At 43.1% G+C, this 26,519-nt stretch overlaps 1 protein-coding gene across 2 annotated transcripts in view; it reads left to right on the top strand.

The window, feature by feature from the left end:
- Positions 1 to 26,519, top strand: part of MRC2 (mannose receptor C-type 2) — a 183,580-nt gene that overhangs the window by 118,835 nt on the left and 38,226 nt on the right. For both annotated transcript variants that reach the window (XM_073582332.1, XM_073582333.1), the window contains exons 10-19: positions 2,258 to 2,373; positions 3,035 to 3,183; positions 4,319 to 4,533; positions 6,468 to 6,610; positions 7,358 to 7,460; positions 8,592 to 8,730; positions 21,767 to 21,799; positions 21,925 to 22,088; positions 24,154 to 24,221; positions 25,501 to 25,601. In XM_073582332.1, the coding sequence (XP_073438433.1) occupies positions 2,258 to 2,373; positions 3,035 to 3,183; positions 4,319 to 4,533; positions 6,468 to 6,610; positions 7,358 to 7,460; positions 8,592 to 8,730; positions 21,767 to 21,799; positions 21,925 to 22,088; positions 24,154 to 24,221; positions 25,501 to 25,601 (1,231 nt within the window). The remainder of the gene's footprint in view (positions 1 to 2,257; positions 2,374 to 3,034; positions 3,184 to 4,318; positions 4,534 to 6,467; positions 6,611 to 7,357; positions 7,461 to 8,591; positions 8,731 to 21,766; positions 21,800 to 21,924; positions 22,089 to 24,153; positions 24,222 to 25,500; positions 25,602 to 26,519) is intronic.

Raw genomic sequence — 26,519 nt, 5'->3', positions numbered from 1 at the left:
TTTCCACTTCTTATTTAACTAGTCTGCAGACACGCCTTAATTTATTTATTTGGGGAAATAAAAAGGCCCGTATTGCTTCGAATCAGTTATACAAACATAAGTTACGTGGAGGTATGGGACTGCCTAACATCTCAGCTTATTATTACTCTAATCTTATTAAGCAAAGTCTATGTTGGTGGTCAGCTGGCCATATACCTTCATGGGCGGACTTGGAATTTTATTTTAATAAAAATTCCCCTCCTTGTTCTCTTATTTTGAATCTATTGACATCTAAGCATTTATCTCAGTCTAATCATCCAATTTTTATGGCTGCTATTGTGGCTTGGAGGAAGTTTTTTAAATTTAAGAGTGGTTTTTCTAGGATTCAACTCCTTTTGAGGCTTCCTCTCTCTTTTCTGGCCTCTGTTTATTCATTTGATTTGCATTCTACTTGGGCTGACTGGGGTATTTCTAAATTAAATGACATCTTTGATGGTCATAAATTTGTATCTTTTTCTCATCTTAAGATTCAGTTTGGGGTTCCCTCCTCTGCTTTTCTACACTTTACTATGTTGAAAGAATTTTTGACTCCACTGGTGACTCGCTGCCCTCCGCTATCGGAGCCAGCGGTCAATATTTTATGCAACTCAGGCCATAATATTTTTTGGTCCACTCGTTATATCTACCAGTGATTCAACAACGATTCTGCATTTATAAAATCCCCATATATGAAAAAATGGGAATCGGTTTTGAATTTTTCTGTTACCCCAGATGTTTGGGAACTGACCATGTCTCTAACCTATTCTGCTACCATGTCTATGGCTCTCCATGAGTCCTACTTTAAAATCATATCGAGATGGTACTACTCGCCATCTCGTCTAGCTTTTATCAACCCTTCCACCTCCCCTCTCTGTTGGAGGGATTGCGGGCATCATGGTAGGCTTTCCCATTTATTTTGGTTTTGTCCACGTCTTCGGCATTTTTGGGACGACATCTCCTCTCTTATTTCTCATATTTTAAATCAATCAGATTTTTCACTGACTCCTCAGTTCGCCCTGCTCTCGTTGGATGCAAGTCGTTTGAATCCTTCTGTTAGGAAATTGGTTATTCATTTACTTTTGGTTTCTAAAAATGAAATTGTGTTTTATTGGAAATCCACTCGAGTGCCCTCTTCACTCGATATTATTGCAAAGGTGACTTTACATAAGTCATATGAGCAAAAATTGTCATTGCTGAATGGCTGACTTCCTTCCTTTATAAAGAAATGGTCTCGCTGGCTGGAAATGTTTCCATGAGTTCTTTTTATTTTATTTATAGTCTGGTTGTGTTTTTTTAATTTTTTCTTTCATGAGTCATGAATGCCTCATGATATTGCATTTATGTATGCTCTGTTATAAAATGTTAATAAAACTGTTTGGAAAAGAAAATGATTATCAAACATTTTATCGCTAATTCTATTACATTTTCTTTGCACAGAATCAGCGGGAATGCGTGGGTACAATATTTTATGAGTTCATGTATTCAAAGCCATTAGGATCACCTATGGGATTGAACGTTCAACAGAAATACACTGCAGATTATAATATCTGTGTGTGTGAACACAGATGTTACGCTGTACCGACCACTATTCAACCATTCAATTCTCATTTCTCGTCCTGTGTAAACACTCGTCTGGCATTGTTTTCTCCTCTTGAGTTACGACCACTTTGTTCATTGTTTAAATGATTATCTGTTCTTGTAAGTGAACTCTAGTCTGGCCATAGACTTTAGATATCTGTCTGCTAACAGCTCTCTATCCCCATACATCTTCTCCCCATACACTGCTCAAAAAAATGTGTATGTGTTCTGAATGGGGAACCAGACGACTCTGGCAACTCAGATGGCGGCTTGGCTCCTGTAGAACAGAAAGATTGGTCATGTTGAAAACTACTTGCCCGATCTTTACTTTAGCTCGGCTCCTAATCAGTTCAATATGAAGATGTGCAATTCTGGCATCAAACTGCTAATCGGCTTGGGGCTCTGGTGTCGGACCTCCACCAATCTGTTATTGATGACCTCTCCTCTTGAGAGTTCATCAATATCATAAGGGCCGACAATCCCTTTAATTAAAGTGTATGTCCTGCAGTAAGTAGTGTAATAGTAAGTAGGAGTTTTGCAGGCATGACATTATATCATGACAAAATACTTGAACTTATACAATGGTGAGTGTTTCCATATATTTGGAATAGTGATCTATCTGATTTACACCATGTCCTACCTTCTTTCCTTCTTATATTAGGGCTGGAGCTGGCACATGCCATCTTGTTACTGGCTCAGCGATGAACAAGTGACGTACAATGAGGCGATCAAATCTTGTTCCGGACGAGCCTCTAGACTGCTCATTATCCAGAACAGGTAGGACCTATGTCATGAGGTGGCAGGAGACTAAAGCTATGTGCACCAAGGACTTATCCACTTTACAGTGTAAAGGGTTAAAGGGGTTTTCGTTAAAATTGCAGAGGGCTTTTAAAAAAAAACCCTGCAATTTGTCTCTTATTAAAAAATCATCTGCAGTCTCAAAAAAAGAAGGATTTTTAATTTCATAGTTTACTGCTCGTATCCTAGGTTACTGACCACCTCTGAAGTCTATCAGCGGTGGATGGTTTCCTTGGCAAGGAGTGCTGCTTCTTGCAAGGTCTTTTCTACTGTCTTCGGTGCCACTGAACTACTCCAATGCTGCAGAGGCAATGCTACCTCCACTTACAGCCTCGGAGAGTGCACAGTTCTGGAGCACACACCTTCTGGAGACAGAGGTGTGCTCCTATGTTGAGAACAACCTTTTAAATCCGCAACAAAAATTGACATTTTATAGATTGAAAATCAACACTAATGGTCCATTTATGTAGAAGAATTTTCCCGTAATGCGTGGTTGACAATCTTATCCACATAAAGTAATATCTGCCTGGAAAATCAAGATGGAAAATCTGCAGTCTCTTCTCCCTACGTGCATATACCATAATGAGTTTTTGTACATCTATGTGTACAGTCTATCTAATCCTCCTTTTCACTTACATAGGTTTGACCAGGCCTTTGTTAATAGTCTTCTTTATGAGTCTGAAGGAAGCTATTACTGGACAGCTCTGCAGGATATAAATCGTACTGGAATTTTTCGCTGGTATAATGGGGAAGAAGTGACTTACACTCATTGGAACAGAGGTGAACCTGGTAAGTAAAAAGGTAACAAGGAATCCTATACATTCTCACATGTTAGAGATGAGCGAATAAGTTTACAGGATTCTGGTCCAGGGGCTGTAGAAGGGCCCGGATTGGGGGGTGGTCCACTGCTTACCGCGCACAGACGACACAGAGATGAGACGGAGGCAGATTTTTGGGTACGACAGGTCCAAGTTTATTGGCCGTCCTCCTGACGACTGTAGCAATACACCGCAGCACCTTTACAGCTCTCCGTATTCAGGCCCGGGTACCTGCACCTTCCTTCTGTCGTAGTGACGTTCCTCTGGGCTCTTTCACTGGGGCTGCCCTAGGCCTATCTATCGCCAGCGCTTCACCAGTCCGAGGTCGTTGTCAATTTGGTACCCCCAGGGCCTCGTCTGTTCTGCGGTTCTTCGTGTCGGGGCCACCCCCCTGACTGCTTTTCTCCTCAGTCCCCTGGTCGAGCTCTCCTCTACTGTCGTTCTCCTTCACTGTCTCTTCTCCTCCTGAGCTCCTCCCAGGACTGGACCCCTCTGGAACCCTCTCCTGTCCTATTTTTCTCCCTCCTCAGGAAATCCCCTCCTGGGGTCCTGTCTCCCCACACCCCATGACTAAGCGTTTTCGTAGACTTAAGCTGCTGTCAAGTCCTGTTCTCACGCTCCCCCCTGCCATCTTGTGGTCAAACTTAGGTACTGCACTCCTATTCCATTTTCCCCAGCTGTTTCCCTTCTACTATTACAAGCATCCATCTTCAGTGCACCAACCATCCCTTCTCTCCCTACAGACAAGTCCGTCCGTCAGGTCACCTTCCCTACAGGGCCACAGAATACTGACATAGCCACAAGAAGCCTACAAATCACTTCCTACCTGATAGGATCCACAGCCCCTCTTTTGATTAGCTGGCCTGGTGTGACATCATGATTGCGCCATAATGCACACACTTAGTTGCACAAGGCCGGCTACTCAAAAGAAGATCCGTGGATGCCATCAGGTAAAATGCGGATTGTAGGGCTCCTGTCCAGTGCAATACTGACCAGGGTCATGCTAATTTATTTGCTTATCTCTAATGACTGGGAAGATTTAGCGCAAGTAATAATTTGCTCACTGCAACCACATACTTTTTCTTCATAGTGTTTTCTTCCATCAGGTTATGATAAAGGGGGTTGTGTAGTGTTGGCTACTGGAAGATCCCTTGGTTTGTGGGAGGTAAAGGACTGCGATTCGTTCAGATCAAAGTACATCTGTATGCAGACTCTGCTTCCAATGGTCCCTCTGTTACCCGCAGCTCGGCCCACGTCCAGTGTTAATGGAAGTTGTCCTGATGACTGGAGCTCTTCCCCCACACTAAGGCACTGCTACAAGGTGAGCCTGAGAGGAGGTTCTCACAAAACACTGCATCAGCTTACTTTGCTTTGATGAAGATGAGTTTTGAGTCACACTCCCGACACAGGATTCTATGGGGGTCGTGTTCTGTCAACCTTACTAGGCCCTGCTACATAATGCTCCACAGGTGAATCAGAAGGCAATCCTATCAAATCACAGGCAAAGATGCATTTGGGCCTCCTCCTACTCTGTGTCACTTATAATTCTGATGACTTTCTATAAAGTTATATTCACACATCCATGTGTCATGGTCCGAGCAAAGGCCATGATGCACGGATTGGCAGCAAGTGTCCTGACTATGTGCGTCACTATAGTAGGTGTAGTGGTTGTAGTCCCTCTTGTGCCCTGGAGCCTAAGGCCTGTTTCACACTTCAGTTTTTTGACGTCAGTCAAAATCTGCCGTTTTGCAAAAAAAACGGATCCGACATTTTTTTGGGCGGATCCGTTTTTTTTTCCCATTGACTTGCATTGCGGCGGATTTTGACGGATGGCCATCCATTGCATCCGTTTTTTGACGGATCCATCATAATTTTGGCGTCCGCTCTCTTGAGTGGACGGGCAATGAAACTTATTTTGTGTGCGTTAAAACAGCGGATAGCAACGGATCCGTCGCTGTCCGCCATGCGTAATAATGGACGCCTATGGGCGGCGGATCCATTGCCAACCGTTAATTGACGGAATCCGCCAACGGATCCGCCTTTTTATACTGAGCATGCCCGGAAGACTTTCTTTGCATGATATTTAACCCCAAATCCCGTTCTGGCAGCAAAACTCTCTCTCCTCTTCCTCTTTCTCTTCCTCTTTCTCTCTTTCCTGTCTCTCTCTCTCCTCTCTCCTTTTCCAGACTCCTGTTACTTTAAATTTCATGCACTAGCGACTAAAGCGGATCCGTAAAAAAACCGAATCCGGTGGCATCTGTTTGTCACAAAACGGAAACGGATTAGTTTTTTCACACTCTGGCGGATTTTTACTGATGCCAGAAAACTGAAGTGTGAAAAAGGCCTTAGCTGTCCAAACTGAGAACTGCCCATATGAGAACAAAAATACAATTATAAACCCATAATATCTAGGGGCCTTTTTGTCAGTTTTGCATTGGGACCCACAAGCTTCACGTTATTCCACCTGCCCCAACTCAAAACTTGACAGCCTAATAGACATATATGAGACATTTCCAGGTCTGTTCAGAAGACCCACAGAAGTCCATGCATGATTGGTCCGTGCTTGGATCGTGACACATGCAATTGTGAATGCTGCCATAGTCAGAGGAGTCTATGGATACTAAGTTCTGATTGCTGTCTCTATAGCTACCCCTTCGCCAGTCTTGGACTGGCCCACAGAAGAACAGGGGAATCCTCCGGTGGGCCACCACCCTCTTATATGAACAGCACTTGGCACTATATACTTCAATCACTATGTACAGACAGAGACAGCATCTTATTCATTTAACAGTCTACCCCATTCATTGTTATATAAATTTGTGATTGAGGGTAATGTCACATTTGCATGTAGCTGAAAAGTGGGATCCTGGAGTTGGTTACTGGTGGGCCCTTGGCACCCCAATCTGACACTGCCCTTCACTATCATTCAATCACAAGTTACTTGTAGTTGTTACTAATGATGGGCCTCTTATTTGGGCAGCACGGTGGCTCAGTGGTTAGCACTGCAGCCTTGCAGCACTGGGGTCCTGGGTTTGAATCCCACCAAGGACAACATCTGCAAGGAGTTTGTATGTTCTCCCCGTGTTTGCGTGGGTTTCCTTCAGGTACTCCGGTTTCCTCCCACATTCCAAAGACATACTGATAGGTAATTTAGATTGTGAGCCCCATCGGGGACAGTGATGAAAATGTGTGTAAAGCGCTGCGGAATATGTTAGCGCTATATAAAAATAAAGATTATTATTATTTCCCAACTAGGTTTTTCATTCAGAGAATTCCCAGGATAAAAAGGCTTGGGGCTCAGCTCAACAATCCTGTCGAGAAATTGGAGCTCAGTTACTTAGTATCTCCAGTGTTGCTGAGGAGCAGCATGTTGCTCAAATATTAAGCAAAATTTTTGGGTAAGTAGTATCTGTATATTTGACTGGCCTTAAACTCTATATTCCACCTTGTCCTAGACTCTATTCGTCCACCTCTTTAAAAGGTAGGGGGAATTTCCATATCGCTTTTGCACCTATAAGCAATAAAGGAAAAAAAAACAGCAATCTGAAATCTTGGTTTCTTTTCTTAGCTGATGGCTTGTAGAAGTAAAAATTCAGGACTTTTGGGGTCTCCCAAATACGCAACCCATGTGGTCACACATGGATATCATAATGGAAGTCCTCCACTCCGGATCCTCCTTTTTTTCTTTTTAGTTCAGAGCAGGCTTGATGCGACAAAAAAGGACCACAATATGGAGAATGCGATCATGGAATACTTAATTTACCAATCATTGGAATGGTCCTCATGTACTTCTCTGTTCACACGTGCATTTTCTAAGAGGTTTTCATTGCTTTTTTATTTTCATAACATAATAAATGATACTGCAGGGCTATTCTATCAGACAGAAACATGAAATACTTATTATAAGTCGATGTGATTGGTTTGGACCCATTACAACTTGGATCATTTCTGAATCATCATATTTTTATGTCATTTATGAAATGTTGATCCTTGACAATACTGTGAACAGAGCCTGATAATGCATGTTAGATGTGTGGCTGCCCATAATTAATTCTAGCAATGAAAACTGATCGCAGTGGGTAACACTTTGAGATCCTGGCATTCTAAAGATTTTTTAATATTTGCTTTGATGATATGTCTCTCAGTGAATCAGATCCTGAAGCCCACGAACAACACTTATTTTGGATTGGTCTTTACCGAGGAGATCCCAGTGGTGACCACAGTTGGGTTTGGAGTGATGGACTAGGGGTAAGTTAAAAATATTCAGTCCAATAAGAAAATGTAACTATTATTTTGAAAAAAAAAAAGTTTTCTGCAGAAAATGTGGCCAGTCCTGAATGGGTCTTAATGGTTTTTTTTCTGTTTTTCCATCTCCCAATTTCAGTAACCATAACTTGAGGCTTTCTTACATTATTTTACCATTGTTTTGAAGTACATATAAATTACTGTGTAATATATACATTTTTAACACAATATGTCCGCAAGGGATTGTAAAAGATCTCTAGGGATCACCTTTCTTTTCTTTATTGCTCCTTTTTTCACTGTAACTGGGGCTTCCATAGGAATCCCAGTTATAGGGGAAAACAGTCCATGGCAGTGATAGAAGTCACTGACAGACTTAATTTTGGTTGCTGAGCAGAGACGCGGCAATCATGTGATCATTAGGTCCTACAGAATCATCAGCAGAAGCTTTTCTTCGCTGCATAGTGCTCACTGAGCACTATGTAGCCGGCAAAAATAGAGATGGAAGCAATGATTATCTGCTTCTATCTTCTCCCTAGTGTTTTGTGAATGTGTCTGACAGCTTGGAATTGGATCTGCTCCTTCAAGAGTGCAGGATCTTTAATTCTGCAGCGTAATTTACAATGGAGAGGGGTTAAAGCCAAGGACCTAATATCATATTTACAGTGCTTGGTTTTTAATAAGGTTAACTAAGCTTTAATTAGACAACACCTTTGACTTTTACTACCATATTTTTATTATTGTTGAAAAATAAAAATAACTTGCATTTGTTAATGTTTTCCTACTATTTTGTATCTTCAATAACATATCCATATTGTATGTACAGCTTCTATGCAGCGTTAAGTGTCTCTGACTACAATCACAGCCACACTCCCTTCTAGCATTACGATCAGACTACACAGGGTTGGTTTGTAGTCTGTTACCATAGAGACAGATAGGTGTGCATGGGTGCAATGTATCACTCAACTCAGGATAGAGAGAAAAAATGCATCAGCATACTTGAATTTGACTACTGTACATGTGAATAATGTACTGTGATCCATTCTCATGAATATTGATGTAGTCCAAAAAATGGTTTCCTCAGAAGATGGAAAACATTACAACAAATCTTGTCATCTAATTTGCTTCCCTTTTTAGTATGCATACCACAATTTCGACCGCAGCAATCAGGACAATGATGACATCCGAAGATGCGCAGTGTTAAACCTTTCATCCTTGCAGTGGGTGGCCCTCGAATGTGAGTCGCCGACAGATTGGATTTGCAAACTTCCCAAAGGTACAGTCCTATGAATTAATTACTTAGATATATTTTAATTCTTATTATAAAACTAGCTGAAGAGCCCGGCGCTGCCCGGGCATAGTAACTAACTGTGGTTAGTTATAGCAAATTATAATTATCCTCCATCCCATAGTCCCGTGCCCATATACCCATCATACATATCCACGATCCCATAGGCCCGTGCCCATATACCCATCATACATATTCTCCATCCCATAGTCGAGTGCCCATATACCCATCACACATCCTTCATCTGATAGTCCCATGCCCATATACCCATCATACATATTCGCCATCCCATAGTCGAGTGCCCATATACCCATCACACATCCTTCATTCCATAGTCCCATGCCCATATACCCATCATACATATCCATCATCCCATAGTCCCGTGCCCATATACCCATCATACATATCCTCCATCCCATAGTCCCGTGCCCATATACCCATCATACATATCCACGATCCCATAGGCCCGTGCCCATATACCCATCATACATATTCTCCATCCCATAGTCGAGTGCCCATATACCCATCACACATCCTTCATCTGATAGTCCCATGCCCATATACCCATCATACATATCCATCATCCCATAGTCCCGTGCCCATATACCCATCATACATATCCTCCATCCCATAGTCCCGTGCCCATATACCCATCATACATATCCACGATCCCATAGGCCCGTGCCCATATACCCATCATACATATTCGCCATCCCATAGTCGAGTGCCCATATACCCATCACACATCCTTCATTCCATAGTCCCATGCCCATATACCCATCATACATATCCATCATCCCATAGTCCCGTGCCCATATACCCATCATACATATCCTCCATCCCATAGTCCCGTGCCCATATACCCATCATACATATCCACGATCCCATAGGCCCGTGCCCATATACCCATCATACATATTCGCCATCCCATAGTCGAGTGCCCATATACCCATCACACATCCTTCATTCCATAGTCCCATGCCCATATACCCATCATACATATCCATCATCCCATAGTCCCGTGCCCATATACCCATCATACATATCCTCCATCCCATAGTCCCGTGCCCATATACCCATCATACATATCCTCCATCCCATAGTCCAGTGCCCATATACCCATCACACATCCTCCATCCCATAGTCAACCATTATGACATCATAATGAGCGGCGGGGCTTGCAACCTATGATGACATCAGTGTCGCCATGGCAACCATTATAACATCATAATGAGGGGCGGGGCTTGATACACACACACTTTTTCCCCATTATGTAGATAGGGGCAAAATTGTTTGGTGAATTGGAACGCGCGGGGTTAAAATTTCGCCTCACAACATAGCCTAGGACGCTCTCGGGGTCCAGACGTGTAACTGTGCCAAATTTTGTGGCTGTAGCTGCGACGGTGCGGATGCCAATCCCGGACATACACACATACATACATACATACATACATACACACACTTGAGCTTTATATATTAGTTTAAGCATTTGTTTATTTGTCCACATACTTACCAACATTGCGGTTGGCATAATATGGATGTATAAAGGGGTTGTCCACTACTCAGGCAACCCCTTCTCAATCCCTATGTTTTCCCTAGTAAAATAACAACACTTATATTCACTTCCGGTGCCGGAGCCATTTCAGCGATGTCTGCACTTTCCTCCCAGGTCTCACATGACATTGTTTTGTCACACTATCCATGCGACCAATCAGCGTTGGCTTCCCTCTCCTCCTTTCCCAGAGGCGTATCTAGGCTTTCTGGCACCCGGGGCAAGAATTTGTTTCGGCCCCCCCCCCCCAGCACATATGCGACTTGCACACTTAGCCATGTTACCCACGAGCTGCTCTCCCTAATGCTCTCAATGTTCAGTAAAAAACTGAAAGCAGGAAGAGAAGCTCGTTGTCACAAGACCATAACTATGAAAATCGCATATGAGTGACGTGTCCGTGTGATGACTACATGGAACCTGCAGAGCTGAGTCCTGACATTGCAGCTTCTGAATTCTCACAATGAATGCACTGCATACTTTTAGGATTCTCCTTTGCCGATGTACAGTCATGTCAGCACAAGTATGTGATTTGTATACTTCTGGCCACATTCTGACTAGACGTGCCCGGCCTCGCTCTGTTCAATTTCATTGAGTGAGGCCATGTCTAGTCAGCATGTGACCGTATGTATGTAAATTACCAGCATGAGAGAATCCTAACAGCGTTCAGTGAGCACTGTGAGAATTCAGAAGTCTGCAGTCACATAGAATGAATGCAGACTCAGCGCAAACCTGGACAACACCTTTAATGTTCCTAACATAAATAAAAACAATAGAATAAGTCAGTATCACAAATAATATTTACATCCAAGTACCTTATAGATGACGTCGTCTCTGGAGTCGTTCTCCTTCTTTTCTTCTTGTCCAGACCCCATGATGAGTTTTCTCATCCACATCTCGTCTCTGCAGACTTCCATCTTCTACGGTCTTCTGCAGCAAATCTCCACACCTTGCCTTTAAAGATAGAAGTGTCATTATAATGCTCCTAAATAAAAATATCTGCAATATACTGTGGCCTCACACTATTCCCCTCCCTCCTCATACTTTCTCCTTTAACATCCCACCTGTTCACCATACTGTCTCCTCATATATTTACCCCCACACTCTATACTGTCTGCTCACATACCCCTGACTCCCATACTGTGTCTGCACACATCCCATCACCCTCACTCCCCATACTGTGTCCACATACATTTTTTCCATCGCTACTCATACTGTGTCCACATACATTTACCCGTTCACACCCCTTACTGTCTGCATCCATCCCGCAAACTGTTTCCTCATACATGCCCTCATACATACATACTCTTCATTTTGTGTCCTCAAATCTCCACACACACATTAAATCCCCCACTCCAAATCCCCCCATTCCCAATCCCCCACACACATTAAGCACCCCCCATCCCCACTCTAAATCCCCCCCCACACATTAAATCCCTCATCCCCACTCCAAATCCCTCACACACAATAAATAACCCCCCGTCCCTACTCCCAAATCCCCCCACACATTATGTACCCCCCACACATTTACCCCCATCTCCACTCATTAACCCCCCACACATTAACCCCATCTCCACTCATTAACCTCCATCCCCACATTAACCCCATCTCCACTCATTAACCCCCACACATTAACCCCATCTCCAGTCATTAACCCCTCCACTCATTAACCCCCACACATTAACCGCTATCTCCACTCATTAACCCCCACACATTAACCGCTATCTCCACTCATTAACCCCCCACACATTAACCCCCATCCCCACATTAACCTCCATCTCCCCTCATTAACCCCCCACTCATTTACCCCATCCCCACATTAACCCCCATCTCCACTCATTAACCCCCATCCCCACATTAACCCCCATCCCCACATTAACCCCCATCCCCACATATTAACACCCATCTCCACTCATTAATCCCCATCCCCACATTAACCCACATCTCCACTCATTAACCCCATCCCACATTAACCCCCCATCTCCACTCATTAACCCTCTACTCATTAACCCCCCACTCATTAACCCCCATCCCCACATTAAGCCCCCATCTCCACTCATCAACCCCCATCTCCACTCATTAACCCCCCAGTCATTAACCCCCATCCCCACATTAACCCCCATCTCCACTCATTAACCCCCCACTCATGAACACCCCACTTCTCCCATCTTTGGTGGTTCTTCAGCTCCACAGAGGAGCACACTTACCACTAGCGTTCGTTCTGGGCGCCGGGGAGTGACGTCAGCAGCGTGATCACATGACCCGATCACGCTGCTGACGTTGCTCTGACCCGGCGGTCAGAGCTTCAATTGTACTGAAATCCCAGAACCAAAAATCCCAGAACCACACAGGGGGACCTAGTAAATGACCTCCATAGAGCTGAGACCACCGTAACAAAGGCTACTATCAATAACACACTACGCCGCTAGGCACTCAGATCCTGCAGTGCCAGACTTGTCCCCCTGCTTAAGCCAGTATATGTCCGGGCTCATCTGAAGTTTGCTAGAGAGCATTTGGATTATCCAGAAGAGTATTGGGAGAATGTCATATGGTCTGATGAAACCTAAATAGAACTGTTTGGTAGAAGCAAAACTCGTCGTGTTTGGAGGAGACAGAATGCTGAGTTGCATCCAAGGAACACCATACCTACTGTGAAGCATGGGGATGGCAACATCATGCTTTGAGGTTGTTTCTCTGCAAAGGGACCAAGACGACTGATCCGTGTACATGAAAGAATGAATGGGGCCATGTATCATGAGATTTTGAGTTCAAACCTCCTTCCATCAGCAAGGACATTGAAGATGAAACGTGGATGGGTCTTTCAGCATGATAATTATCCCAAGAACACCGCCAGGGCAATGAGGGTGTGGCTTCGTAAGACACATATGAAGGTCCTGAAGTGGTCTAGCCAGTCTCTCGATCTCCACCCCATAGAAAACCTTTGGAAGGATTTGAAAGTTAGTGTTGCCCAGCGACAGGCCCAAAACATCACTGCTCTAGAGGAGATCTGCATGGAGGAATGGGCCTACATACCACCAACAGTGTGTGCCAACCTTATGAAGACTTGCAGAAAACATTTGACATCTGTCATTGCCAATAAAGGATATATAACAAAATATTGAGATGAACTTTTGGTGGCCTCCACTTTACCCACACTCCTCGCCCTGGCAACAGACATGGTGGAGGAGTGGGTTTACTTCTTTCGAAAAACTGCTCCTTTAACCCTATCCAACCCCCACCCACCCTTATCCTCCCTTCTTTCGAGGTTCACTCTGTCCGTATCTACTCTCCCTCTAATCTCCAAATGGCTGTCATATACTGACCACTGGGCTCAGCCACTGCCTTCATCGACCATTTCTCCACCTGGCTCCTCCACTTTCTCTCTGCTGACATCCCCACCATCATCATGGGGGACTTCAACATCCCCATTGACACCCACCAGCCAGTAGCCTCCAAACTCCTGTCACTTACCTCATCCTTAGGACTTAGTGGTCCTCCACAGCCACCCACACAGACGGACATACATTAGATGTCTTCACCCGCCTCTGTTCCCTACCTAATTTCACAACCTCTCCCTTCCCCCTATCTGACCACCATTTACTCACCTTCTCATCCTTGTCCTCACCTGCCCCCCATATCCAGCCACTAGCACATCCTCGCAGAAACCTCACACACCTAGACATTCACAGACTCTTCTACCTCTGTCCTTCATATCGTCACTCCACAACACACAGTGCCACCACTTTCTACAATGCCATCCTCACCTCAGCCATAGACTCAGTCGCCCCTCTCATGCACGGTAAATTGCGACGAATCAATAGGAAACCCTGGCACAACAACCTTGCCAAAAAACTTTGACAAGCATCCAGGGTCGCGGAGCGGCGTTGAAAGAAAACACGCCTGCCAGACGACTTCATTGCTTTCAAAGAAGCTACACTTGCCTTCAAATCAGCCCTCACCTCTGCTAAACAGACCTATTTCACAAACCTTGTATCTTCATTATCCCACAACCCAAAACAACTGTTCAGCACATTCAACTCTCTCCTCCGCCCACCACTGCCACCCCCAACTCCCCTCATCTCTGCTGAGGACTTTGCCACTTACTTCAAAAACAAGATTGACCAAACAAGGCAAATCTTTACTGTCCCATCACCCCAACCACTCCACGTACCAGACCTCTGCCCTTCCCCAATAACCTCCCTCTCCAACATCACTGAAGGAGACCTTACTCATCTCCTTTCCAAATCGCACCTCACCACCTGTGCACTTGACCCCATCCCTTCCCACCTGCTCCCCAACCTCACTAACATGATCATTCCAGCCCTAACCCATCTCTTCAACCTATCCCTATCTTCTGGTACCTTCCACTCTGCCTTCAAACATGCCACCATCACACCCATCCTCAAAAAATCAAACCTTGACCCAACTGCTATGCCCAGCTATTGCCCCATGTCACTGCTCCTGTTTGCTTCCAAACTCCTTGAACAGCATGTCCATGCTCAACTTTCTTCCCACCTCTCATCTAACTCCCTCCTTGACATCCTCCAGCCTGGCTTCTGCCCCCACCACTCCACTGAAACTGCCCTTACCAAAATTACTAATGACTTACTCACAGCCAAAGCTAACTGACAGTTCTCCATCCTCCTCCTTCTTGACCTGTCCTCTGCCTTCGACTCAGTCGACCACTGCCTATTGCTACAGATTCTTTCTTCCCTTGGCATCAAAGACCTTGCCCTGTCCTAGATTGCCTCATACCTTTCTGACCGCACATTCAGCGTTTCCCACTCCAACACTACCTCCTCATCCCGCCCTCTCTCTGTTGGAGTCCCCAAGGCTCTGTCCTGGGGCCCCTACTTTTTTCCATCTATACTCTTGGCCTAGGACAACTCATAAAGTCCCATGGCTTCCAGTACCACCTGTATGCGGACGACACTCAGGTCTACCTCTCTGGCCCAGATGTCACCTCTCTGCTGTCCAGAATCCCGGAGTGCCTATCAGCCACATCCTCCTTTTTCACCTCTCGCTTCCTAAAACTCACTGTAGACAAAACTGAACTCATTATCTTTCCTCCATCTCGCGTATCTTTTCTACCCAATATATCTATTTTTTAAACCATAAATTTTATTAACAAAATGTGCCAAGCATTACATCATATTGACATTAATTTCTTAATGAATAACACAATATTATAGGGGATGGGGAAAGGAGGGAGAAATGGGGTAGGTGGTGACATTGCATTTACAATCCAATCACATTCTCTAAATGCGAATCTACATATTTACTTAACTACAGTATTTAAATGGAAGGATAACCAATTATTCCATTTTTTATGAAATTGAGACATATTGTTAGATGCAGCAATTATTTTTTCTGATAAACAATTCTCGTTAAATAGCGAGACTACTTCGGAAAACGAGGGGCATTTGGAGTTTGTCCAGTAGCTAGCAATTTTAATTCTTGTCGCCACAATAATATGTACAATTACTGTGCGGAACTCATAGGGAAACGAGTCCAGATCAATGGCGAGTAGCGCCTGCTGTGCTTTACGAGACACTGATATACCACAAATTTGAAGTATCAAATGGTCTATAGCTGTTAACGTTGTTACTTATGAACGTTGTTACTTATGACTTGTGTTTTGAAACTGTTAAACTGTAAAGCGCTGCGGAATATGTTGGCGCTATATAAATAAAGATTATTATTATTATTATTATTACTGGCGTCTGTATAGACGCCAAGTACAATTGCTGCCTGGGAGCCGGCACGGCCTCCTTCTCTGCCTCGGCTGTCAGCTTGACAGCTGACACAGAGAACAGCCGACACACAGGACGGGGGGCGGCAGAACGCAGCCACCGGGGGGAGACACTGCGGACCGCTGCATTAGGCGGTCCGACTGCGCCCCCCTGCTGGCTGCGCCCGGGGCAACTGCCCCGGCTGCCCCCCCGGATATGCCTCTGTCCTTTCCTATGGATGTAATTGACATCTGAAGTATATGGGAGAGCAGCTGCAGCTCTCAGTTCCTCCGGATGCCTTGAACTTTCTGAAGGAGGGGAGAGTGAAGCCAGCGCTGATTGGCTGCAAGGATTGCGTGACATAACAATGTCACATGAGCCCCAGGAAGCAAGTGTTGACACTAGTGGAACGGCTTTGACACTGGTTGAGCAGCACTGACACAGGAGGTGAGTATAAGTGTTGTTAATTTACTGAGGGGGAAAACAAAGGGTTTATTATTAATAATAATAATAATAATAATAATAATAATTTTATTTCTATAGCGCCAACATATTCTGCAGCACTTTACATTATAGAGGGGACTTACACAGACAATAGACATTACAGCATAACAAACACATAACTCAAAACAGAGGAATGAGGGCCCTGCTCGCAAGCTTACAATCTTTGAGGAAATAGAGGAGACACAAAAGGTGGATGGTAACAATTGCTTTCATTGTTGAGACCAGCCATAGTGTATGAATCGGGTGTTCATGTAATGCTGCATGAACTGGTTATCAGCCCAAGTATGTAACAGTACAGACACAGAGGGCTATTAAATGGTTAAAGTATGTGAGAACATGATGCAAGGAACGTGGTTAAGGTAAAAATTTTGAATGGGTAACACAGGAATAGTTAGGTTAATGCGTGAGGCAGCAGGCCAGTCTGAAGAAATATGTTTTTAGGGCATGCTTAACCTGTGGGTATTGGGGATTAATCAAAATAACCTGGGTAGTGCATTCCAAAAGAAATGGCGCAGCACGTGAAAAGTCTTGGAGACGGGAGTGGGAGGTTCTTATTATTGAGGATGTTAACCTCAGGTCATTAGCAGAATGGAGAGCACGGGTAGGGTGGTAGCCTGAGATGAGGCAGGAGATGTAGGGTGGTGCTTAGCCATGGAGTGCTTTGTGGGTGAGGGTAATAAGTTTATACTGGATTCTGGAGTGGATGGGTAACCAGTGTAATGACTGGCACAAGGTAGAGGCATCGGTGTAATTATTGATGAGGAATATGATCCTGGCTGCAGCATTCAAGACAGATTGGAGAGGGAAGAGTTTGGTAAGAGGGAGACCAATTAGTAGAGAGTTACAATAGTCCAGACGAGAATGAATAAGAGAAACAGTAAGAGTTTTTACAGAGTCAAAAGTAAGAAAGGGTTGAATTTTAGAAATGTTTTTGAGGTGCAGATAAGAAGAGTGTGCCACTGATCGGATGTGGTGGTAAATGAAAGCTCCGGAATCAAGTATGACCCCAAGACGGCGGGCGTGTTGCTGGGGAGTAATGGTGGAATTACACACGGAAATGGCAATGTCGGGCATAGGTAGGTTAGTAGAGGGAAGAAACATAAAGAGTTCAGTTTTTGACAGGTTCAGTTTCAGATAGAGGGAGGACATGATGTTAGAGACAGTGGTAAGACAATTACTGGTGTTTTCTAAAAAAAAATCAGAAAGGGTTTCTGAGTAGTGGACAACCCCTTTAAGTTCTGCCCCAAACTCATCTAGGAATGCTCCCTAGACTACTATTTTTGACTTGGTTTACCATCAGAGGTTCCCAAACTCCAGTCCTTATGGCCCCCAACAGATCATATTTTTAGGATTTAAATATTATTGCAATTTTGAGAAAACCTGTGACAATTTCTGATGCTTTGATAATGACTCCATCACCTGTACAATACTAAGGAAATTCTGTTGGGTGGTTGTGAGGACTGGAGTTTGTGAACACTGGTTTACATAAGCTTCACTCTTTTGTGGCCCAGGACAAAGCTGAACTTGTGAAGATTGGATCCGAAAAATGGGGATAGACTAGTCCAATTCATGGTGGAGTTGGAAGGGACCTCCTGGGCCATCTGGTCCAACCCCCTGCTCAAAGCAGGATTCACTAAATCATCCCAGACAGATGTCTGTCCACCCTCTGTTTGAAGACTTCTATTGAAGGAGAACTCACCACCTCTCGTGGCAGCCTGTTCCACTCATTAATCACCCTAACTGTCAAAAAGTTTTTTGTAATATCTAATCTGTGTCTCCTCTCATTCAGTTTCATCCCATTGCTTCTAGTCTTTCCTTGTGCAAATGAGAATAAAGATGATCCTTCTACAATGTGACAGCCCTTGAGATATTTGTAGACAGCTATTAAGTCTCGTCTGTCTTCTCTTTTGCAAGCTATAAACATTCCCAAATCCTGCAACCGTTCCTCATAGGACATGGTTTGCAGTCCAGTCACCATTCTGGTCGCTCTTCTCTGAACTTGCTCCATTTTGTTGATGTCTCTTTTAAAATGTGGTGCTCAAAACTGGACACAGTATTCCAGATGAGGTCTGACCAAAGAGGAGTAGAGGTCAATAATGACTTCACGTGATCTAGACTGTATGCTTCTGTTGATACATCCTAGAATTGTATTTGCCTTTTTTGCTGCTGCATCACACTGTTGACTCATGTTCAGTCTGTGATCTATTAGTATACCCAAGTCTTTTTCACATGTGCTGTTGCTTAGCCCTATTCCTCCCATTCTTTATATGCTTTTTTTATTTTTATTGCCCAGATGTAGTGCTTTGCATTTTTCTCTTTTCAAAACCATTCTGTTAGTTGCTGCCCACTGCTCCAGTTTATTTATATCTTTTTGAATCCTCTCTCTCTCTTCTCTAGTATTAGCTATCCCTCCTAGCTTTGTGTCATCAGCAAATTTAATCAGTTTACCCTCAATTCCTTTATCTAAATCATTGATAAAGATGTTGCACAATACAGGGCCCAATACAGAGCCCTGTGGTACCCCACTTGAGACATTCTTTCAACTGGATGTGCAGTCATTTACAACCACTCTTTTGGTCCAATCACTAAGCCAGTTATGAATTCACCTAACAGTTGCCTTGTCCATTCCATACTTATTAATTTTGTCGATAAGGATTGTGTGAGATACTTTGTCTAATGCTTTGCTGATGTCAAGATATACTATATCAACAGCATTTCCCTGATCCACCCAGTCAGTGATTTTGTCATAGAAGGAAATTAAGTTATTCTGACATGACTTATTAGTTACAAACCCATTCTGACTCTGTTTAATCACTTCATTCTTATCCAGGTACTTACATACATGTTGTTTAATAATTTGTTCAAAGATCTTTCCTGGTATAGAAGTCAGACTCACCGGCCCATAGTTCCCTGGGTCCACCTTTTTCCCACTTTTGAAGATAGGAACAACATTTGCTCTTCTCCAGTCTTCTAGGACTTCTCTTGTTCTCCAAGAATTTTCAAAGATTATGGAGAGTGGTTCAAAAATTTCTTCTGCTATCTCCTTCAGTACTCTGGGGTGTATTTCATCTGGACCTGGAGACTTGAATTCATTTAGGTTAGCTAAGTGTTTCCTCACTATCTTTCTGTTTATAGGTATCTTGGATTATTCTATTCCCTTAATAGTACAGTGAGGATCAGTTGATGTTACATTTCCTTTCTGAGAGAAAACAGATGCAAAATAGGAATTTAAAAGTTCTACCTTCTCATCATCCTGTCTTACCATTTCATCATTTTTATCCTGTAAAAATCCTATAGCATCTATGACTTTTCTTTTAATTTTGACATATCCCCCAAATCCTTTTTTATTGCTTTTGACGTCTCTTGCAAGCCTTAATTCTTAGATAATCTGATTCGTGCCCTGCAGGTTCTGCAGACAGCATAATATTCTTAGCTATGCCTCCCTCTTTCCATTTGATAGACATTTCTTTCTTCCTTTTTAGCATGTGTTTAAATTCTGTGTTCATCCATCCTGGTTTCCTTAAATGCTTCCTATTCTTCCCTCTTTTCGGAATAGTTAACGATTGAGTCCCTTAGGGCCCCATCACACTAAGCGATCTCACTAGCGAGATCGCTGATTTTGTGACACATCAGTGATCTCGCCAGTGAGATCGCTGTGTGTGACGGGGATCAGCGACCGGCCCCCCTGCCGGTTATCGCTGATCTTACTCGAGCGGCCTGGGCCGTTTTTCGATCACTGCTCTTCCGCTGCCCATCGCGCATCGCTGAGTGTGACAGCAAGAGATCAGCGACGCTGGTTGCTAATGTAAACGTCGGGTATCCAGGAGCCACGGCTCCTGGATACCCGCTGTTTACCTTGGAAACCGGCTTACACGCTGGTTTCCAAGGTAAACGTCGGGTATCCAGGAGTCGCGCGTCTCCTAGATACCCGATGTTTATCTTGGAAACCAGCGTGTACGCCGGTTTCCAAGGTAAACAGCGGGTATCCAGGAGTCGTGCGGCTCCTAGATACCCGACATTTAGATTAGAAACCAGCGTCCAGCGTCGCTGGTCCTGATCGCTGGGGCTGTCTATGTGACAGCTCACCAGCGATCCCATCATGTCGGATCGTTGGTGGGATCGCTGGGACATCGTTTAGTGTGACGGGGCCTTTAAAATCTGCCTTTCTGAAATCTAACCTTGACGTCCGAGTCTTCACAGGTCTTCCTCCTCTAGTTATCCAAAATTCTACAATAGCATGGTCGCTACCTCCTAGTGTCCCAGCCACTCTTGCCTCCTCAACCATTTTCTTCCTGTTTATAAGGATTAGATCCAAGGTAGCAGATCTCCTTGTTTTCTCCCCTACCTTATGGAAGATAAAGTTGTCAGCAAGAGTGGATAAGAATTTCCTTGATCTGTTAGTTTTTCCTGAGAGAGATTCCCAACAAATGTCTGAATAGTTGAAATCTCCTATGACAATTCAGGACTGTTCACAACAATGGACAAGATATGTGTGGAGCTGTTCCTAGAAGAAAACATTCATACCTTTCTAATCATTTACAACCCTTTTTAAAGGGTAAGATATGGAATAACTTATAATATGTGGGTTAACTTGCTGATTGCTGGGGGTCCAACCTCTGGGATTGACATCACTCCCTAGATTGTGGGTCTGAAACACCGAGATCGGGTCTCTGGTTCCCTAAGAACAGGGCACTGCAGAGCCCCATCTTAAAAATACTGGAGCTGCCTAATCTTGTCCTCCCACTTCCAGAAATAGTGGAGGGCTGTAATCTGCTTTCATTAATAGTCTCATAGACGGTAACTGGAGTAGAGTTTGAACACGAGCATCTCTGGTCTGTTCAAGATGGGGCTGCAGAGCCCCTTTCTTGTGGTACCATAGCCCCTTTCTTGGGAACCCTTGCTGGGTTCCATCAGTGATCTGCATTCTGTACCCTATCATGAGGAGAGGGAAAAACTAAGTATTTTGGAAGTGACCCTTTAACCGATGCAGATGAGCAGCGCAGATAATAAACGGCAACATGGCTTATATCAGTGTCCCTGTGATTGATGCAAAGCTACAACTCTGTCGTATGCTAAGAATTGTAGTTTTGCAACCTCTGGAGGGTTACAGTTTGGAAACCTTTGGCTTACATGCATACTGTATGGTTTCCAATCACAAGTTGGCTAGTTACCATTATTCCTTTTTTACTTGTCCTTGGAATGAACGTACCCATATTCTACTGTCTTACTCTTTCTCTAGGAACAAGCATTAAAGAGCCAGACGTTCCAAAGGGTGAGCGTTCCTTTCTTTATTACTCTTTACATCGTGTATTCTCCTATGTAGTGCATGGTTTTGCTTTTCTTCCCTGGTTGCTTGTATAATAGACTTTCTGCTATTCTGTATCAATGTTTTCCCAGCTGGAAACACCGAGTGGATCAAATTTGAGAACTCGGAGTACAAATTTTTCGAACATCGCTCTACATGGCTGCAGGCTCAGCGGATTTGCACGTGGTTTAGGGCTGAATTGGTGTCTGTTCACAGTCAGGCGGAGCTGGATTTCCTAGGGCAAAATCTACAAAAGGTAAAGAATGTAAAACTTCTGATTTCAATTGAATTGTACTTTAATCTGACAACTCTGATAAACCAGTTTCGGTCTGTGTTCAGAAACCTTCTGCAGACCCAAATTGCACTAATAATAGGCAAAGTTCCTCTATTTAATTCACATAATTTTTCAAGGGTTATTCTCTTTATATTAAATGTGTAAAACTGCAAAGTCCTCGTAAAAAGATGCAACTTTGCAATTTATATATTATTAACAATGCTCTCATTTCTCAAGAACGGAGGTAATTTTAGTGTTATTGCTGATTCTTCGTTGCCTAGGACAACTCTTCAGTCTATGAGCAGTGGCCGGTCTCTTAGGCAAGAAGCACAGTGCTTACAAGCTCTTTTCTATAGAACGTGTAAGCGCTGCTCTAGAGATGGCTGAATGACTGAATCTGACCAGCCTCAGTGCCCCTGCATTCCTCTGATGCCTTACAGGCAGATGAGGCCAGTGGCGCAACGATGCCACTGTTCTGAATGGTCAATCAATCAGGAGTTCACAAAGCACATATCCGAAAGTGAAAGGAGCAGTACGCTCCTGAATATGAACACAAGAAAAAAATGATTTTATGTCCAACATTCTGTTCTGATTACATTTTCATTTAATTTTATCGGGGTTGGAGATTTTTTTTATGATAGCACATAATTAGTGATGAGCGAGTATGCTCATTGCTCGGGTTTTCCCGAGCATGCTCGGGTGGTATCTGACTATTTGGAAGTGCTAGGAGATTTAGTTTCTGTTGCCGCAGCTGCATGATTTGCGGCTACTTGACAGCCTGAATACATGTGGGGATTGCCTGTTTGTTAGGGAATGCTCGCTCATCACTACACAAAATCCATTGCATGGAAACTGAATTAAAGGGTTTTTCCTAAAATAGTAAGAACCCCATTTTAAATGGAGAGGAGGTGCACATGTGTATAGATAAGGAACCACTTCTCCATGCGTATAGATAAGGAACAACTTACTATTTTGGAAATAACCCTTTGATGAACGAATAGATTTGCAGTGCTTTGGTTCAGCAGCCACGCTAGTATCTTGTGGCCAATGGATGTAAGCTCTGTAACCTCCTATTAGCCAGAATCTCTGGCGCCTTTTTGGATTTGTAGACCCTGCGCGGCGTCATTATCATGGCTGTTGCACTAGGGTACTGCAAATTGATTCAATCATCTCTACTTTAAAGCATAAAATGTTGGTTCGCCGAAACCAGTAGAAGAGGGAGCTTACCGCATACTATTAGTAGTTACATTTCTATTAGATTTTTCAGGACATGACTTATTTCCTATAGTTTTTTTATGGCCTGACTGCATCTTCTTTCTTTAAAGCACCACTCCGGCATTCCTTTTTATTTTAGCGCTGTGGTTGTGTCAGTGGTGAGTTCCCCAGTATTATACTTACCAGTCGATGTCTTCTTTTTTTATTGGCTCCTCTCTGGTCTGTCTTCTGCAGGTTGACACCTGCTGGATCACTCTAGCGTTTTCTAGGTGAGCTGGAGGTCACAACTCAATGAAAGTCTTATGAGAGCCAGAACAAGGCCTTCATAGACTTACACTGAGAGTTTGGGACCACGATCTCTGACTTCTGGCCAGTCAGAAGCTGCAGTCACAAGATGACAGAACGGCGCCAAGAACAACAGAAGACCTCAGCTGGTATTTTACTAAAGAGCGTATATTAGTGATGCCACTCCTGCTGTGAAATAAGGAAAAATGCCAGAGTGGTGCTTTAACATTTAGGCTAGGGCCACACTGTAACGTTTGTTTGTTGTGGGATATCACATCTAATGATTTCCTATGGTGTAACATTGAGACCTGCGACATCCTGCGACTGCAACACAGAGTTGTAAATATTTCTAACTTACTTGGATTTTCTGGTGCACGTTGTAAGTAACTCAATTGCCATCAATGCAAGTTGCAATTTAACAGCAAGTCTTAGACAAGTCGTCAGATGTTTTGTCATGTGGCGCTTCTGAGAATTGCTGATATGGCCGTGTAGCCCTACCGTTATATTTTAGTGTAATTCTCATTGACTCCCTTTTCTTTTCTACAAGTTCTCTCGTGGACAGGAGCAGCACTGGTGGATTGGACTTTACACTTTTGAAAATGATCCAAGATTCAGGTAAGTCATTTTTTTGTTTCAATGCGAAAATAGTTATAGATTTAGAAATTCTGAACATGTAAAGGGATAGTTTCTGTTTTCAGGTCTCTAGAGTGAGGCTTGTCCTATGAACAAAAGTATATTTTAATCAATAGATTGAAATAAAAATAGGTTCCACAATTGGATGGGTTTGAAAATAATGTTCCTGTGCTGAGATAATCTTATAAATGTGCCCCTGCTGTGTACTGTATAATGGCCGTATCTGATCATACCATGGCTCCTGGGCAGGGGAGGAAGCAAAAGAGATGATACAGACAGGACAGCACAAGATCACAGCTTATTCTTTTTGTGAGTAAAGCATTTCCCTGCCTTTAAACAATATTTTATCTCAAAGAAAGAATCAGCTTTGATCCCATGCTGTCCTGTCTGTATCCTCTCTTTTGCTTCCTCCCCTGCCTAGGAGCTGTGGTATGGTCAGACACAACCATTACACAGTACACAGCAGGGGCACATTTATAAGATTAACTCAGCACAGGAACATTATTTTTAAACACAACCAATTGTGGAACTTATTATTCCAAGATCTGTTGATCAAAATATACTTTTGTACGCGGCACAACCCCTTTAAGGTTAGGGATAGGCTATGGCTAGTGATAGGATTAGGGCTAGGGATAGGCTCAGAAAATTGTTATATACAAAGAAAGACTAAAAATGTAGTTAAAAACAAACAAAAAGCAAAAATAAATATAACAACGTATAATTTTTATTTACGTCAGATTTCAGCAAAAAGCCGAAAATATACTAGGAGATCAAAGCACAATAATAACGTTAGTATTTTTTTTCAAATTATATAATTAGATTTAGAAACAAGTGTAAAAGCATGAAGCAGCTCTTAGTAATGAGTGAAGACAATATTATATCATGTGCACGATTCCAGCTATATTCGTTCATTAGCTGTTCATCTTCTGTCATGTTGGTTGCTGCTTATGCAGAGAGTAGCAGTCAAAATGAAGTTTGTCATCAGCTGTTATGTTCTGCATAGGCATTGACCGAAATGACAAAGCTCAACTTACTGTATTGAGCTAGGTGATGTAGGTTGCGGCCTATGAAGAACGCTGCAGCCGATGAAAAACCATAGCATGAGGCTCCAAGAAGTGGCCCTCATCGTTTGTCATTGGGGTCAGTATATGGGAGAGACGGTGACAAAATTTTGCTCCCTCATAGACTTTGGAGCCCCTGGTCTCCATCTCCCACCACACTATGCCACTGATTCAGATCATAAACTGTATATTCCTTCCAGATGGTCAGACATGTCTGTTCTCAATTTTGTAAACTGGGCTCAAGGACGGCCAGGACCCATTACTAGAGAGAAGAAATGTGTATACACAATGGTGAACCGTGGTAAGCACATGGCACAATGCAAATTTTTCTTACGTTTCATATTATAATACACATCATGTCAATTCATATTTGTAAAAGAATTAGCATATTAGTTTTTAACATGATTAAGACCTGAGGCGTCGAAACGCGTTGTTCTGCAGTCATCCGACTAGTATGCTGTACCTGCTGGAATTTTAATATGCATTGGCACAATAAAATGGATTTTTAATTTTCCATTTCTCGCGCTGGAATTTCTCTTTTTTCTTTTTCACCATTAGTTTTTAATGGTACCACTGGAGTAAATATGATTTTTTGATCACTACATATCGCATTTTTTATGGTGGTGCACAACCAAAAAAATGTCAGTTTCAGCATTTCACTTTTTTTTCTTAACAGTGTTAAGCGAAGGGTTTAAATTTTATATGTTCATAGAATATAATGTGTATGGATGTAGTAGAACCAAATGTTCTTAGTTTTTACTTCTTTATTTTTAACTGGGAAGTGATTTGATTCAAATTTTTATGTTTTTTTTTTAATTTTTTTTTTTACAAGACACTTTTTTTTTAGTCCCTATTGGCACTTGTCCCTCAATAATAATGATATTTTTGCCAGCCACGAGAAATTTATCTTAGAAACAATATGAAAATCAGTCTGAAAGTGTACTGGGGGCATGTCGATGGACTAAGACGGCTTCTTTAAAGTGCATTGATGCGCCCACATGGCACTTCCAGCCTGATCTGCATATGGCTTTTACACTAGATTTCTGTCACAATGTGATGGTCTGAGGTAATGGAGAGGGGCTTAAAACTGTACCTGGAACTGGGATCCTAACTATCCCTGTCGCAGGGGCACTCTTGATGGTAGAGAGGTCTGGGTCTCCAATCTTACTATGCTCCTGTTAAACCCTAAGCTGTCCCCTCCCACACCCCATGAGGTATG

The sequence above is a fragment of the Dendrobates tinctorius genome, unplaced genomic scaffold (assembly GCF_039654945.1).
Source record: "Dendrobates tinctorius isolate UK_male_01 unplaced genomic scaffold, ASM3965494v1 ptg000071l, whole genome shotgun sequence".
NCBI lineage: Eukaryota > Metazoa > Chordata > Amphibia > Anura > Dendrobatidae > Dendrobates > Dendrobates tinctorius.
Note: the sequence above shows the minus strand (reverse complement) of the source record. Positions and strands in the feature narration are given on the sequence as shown.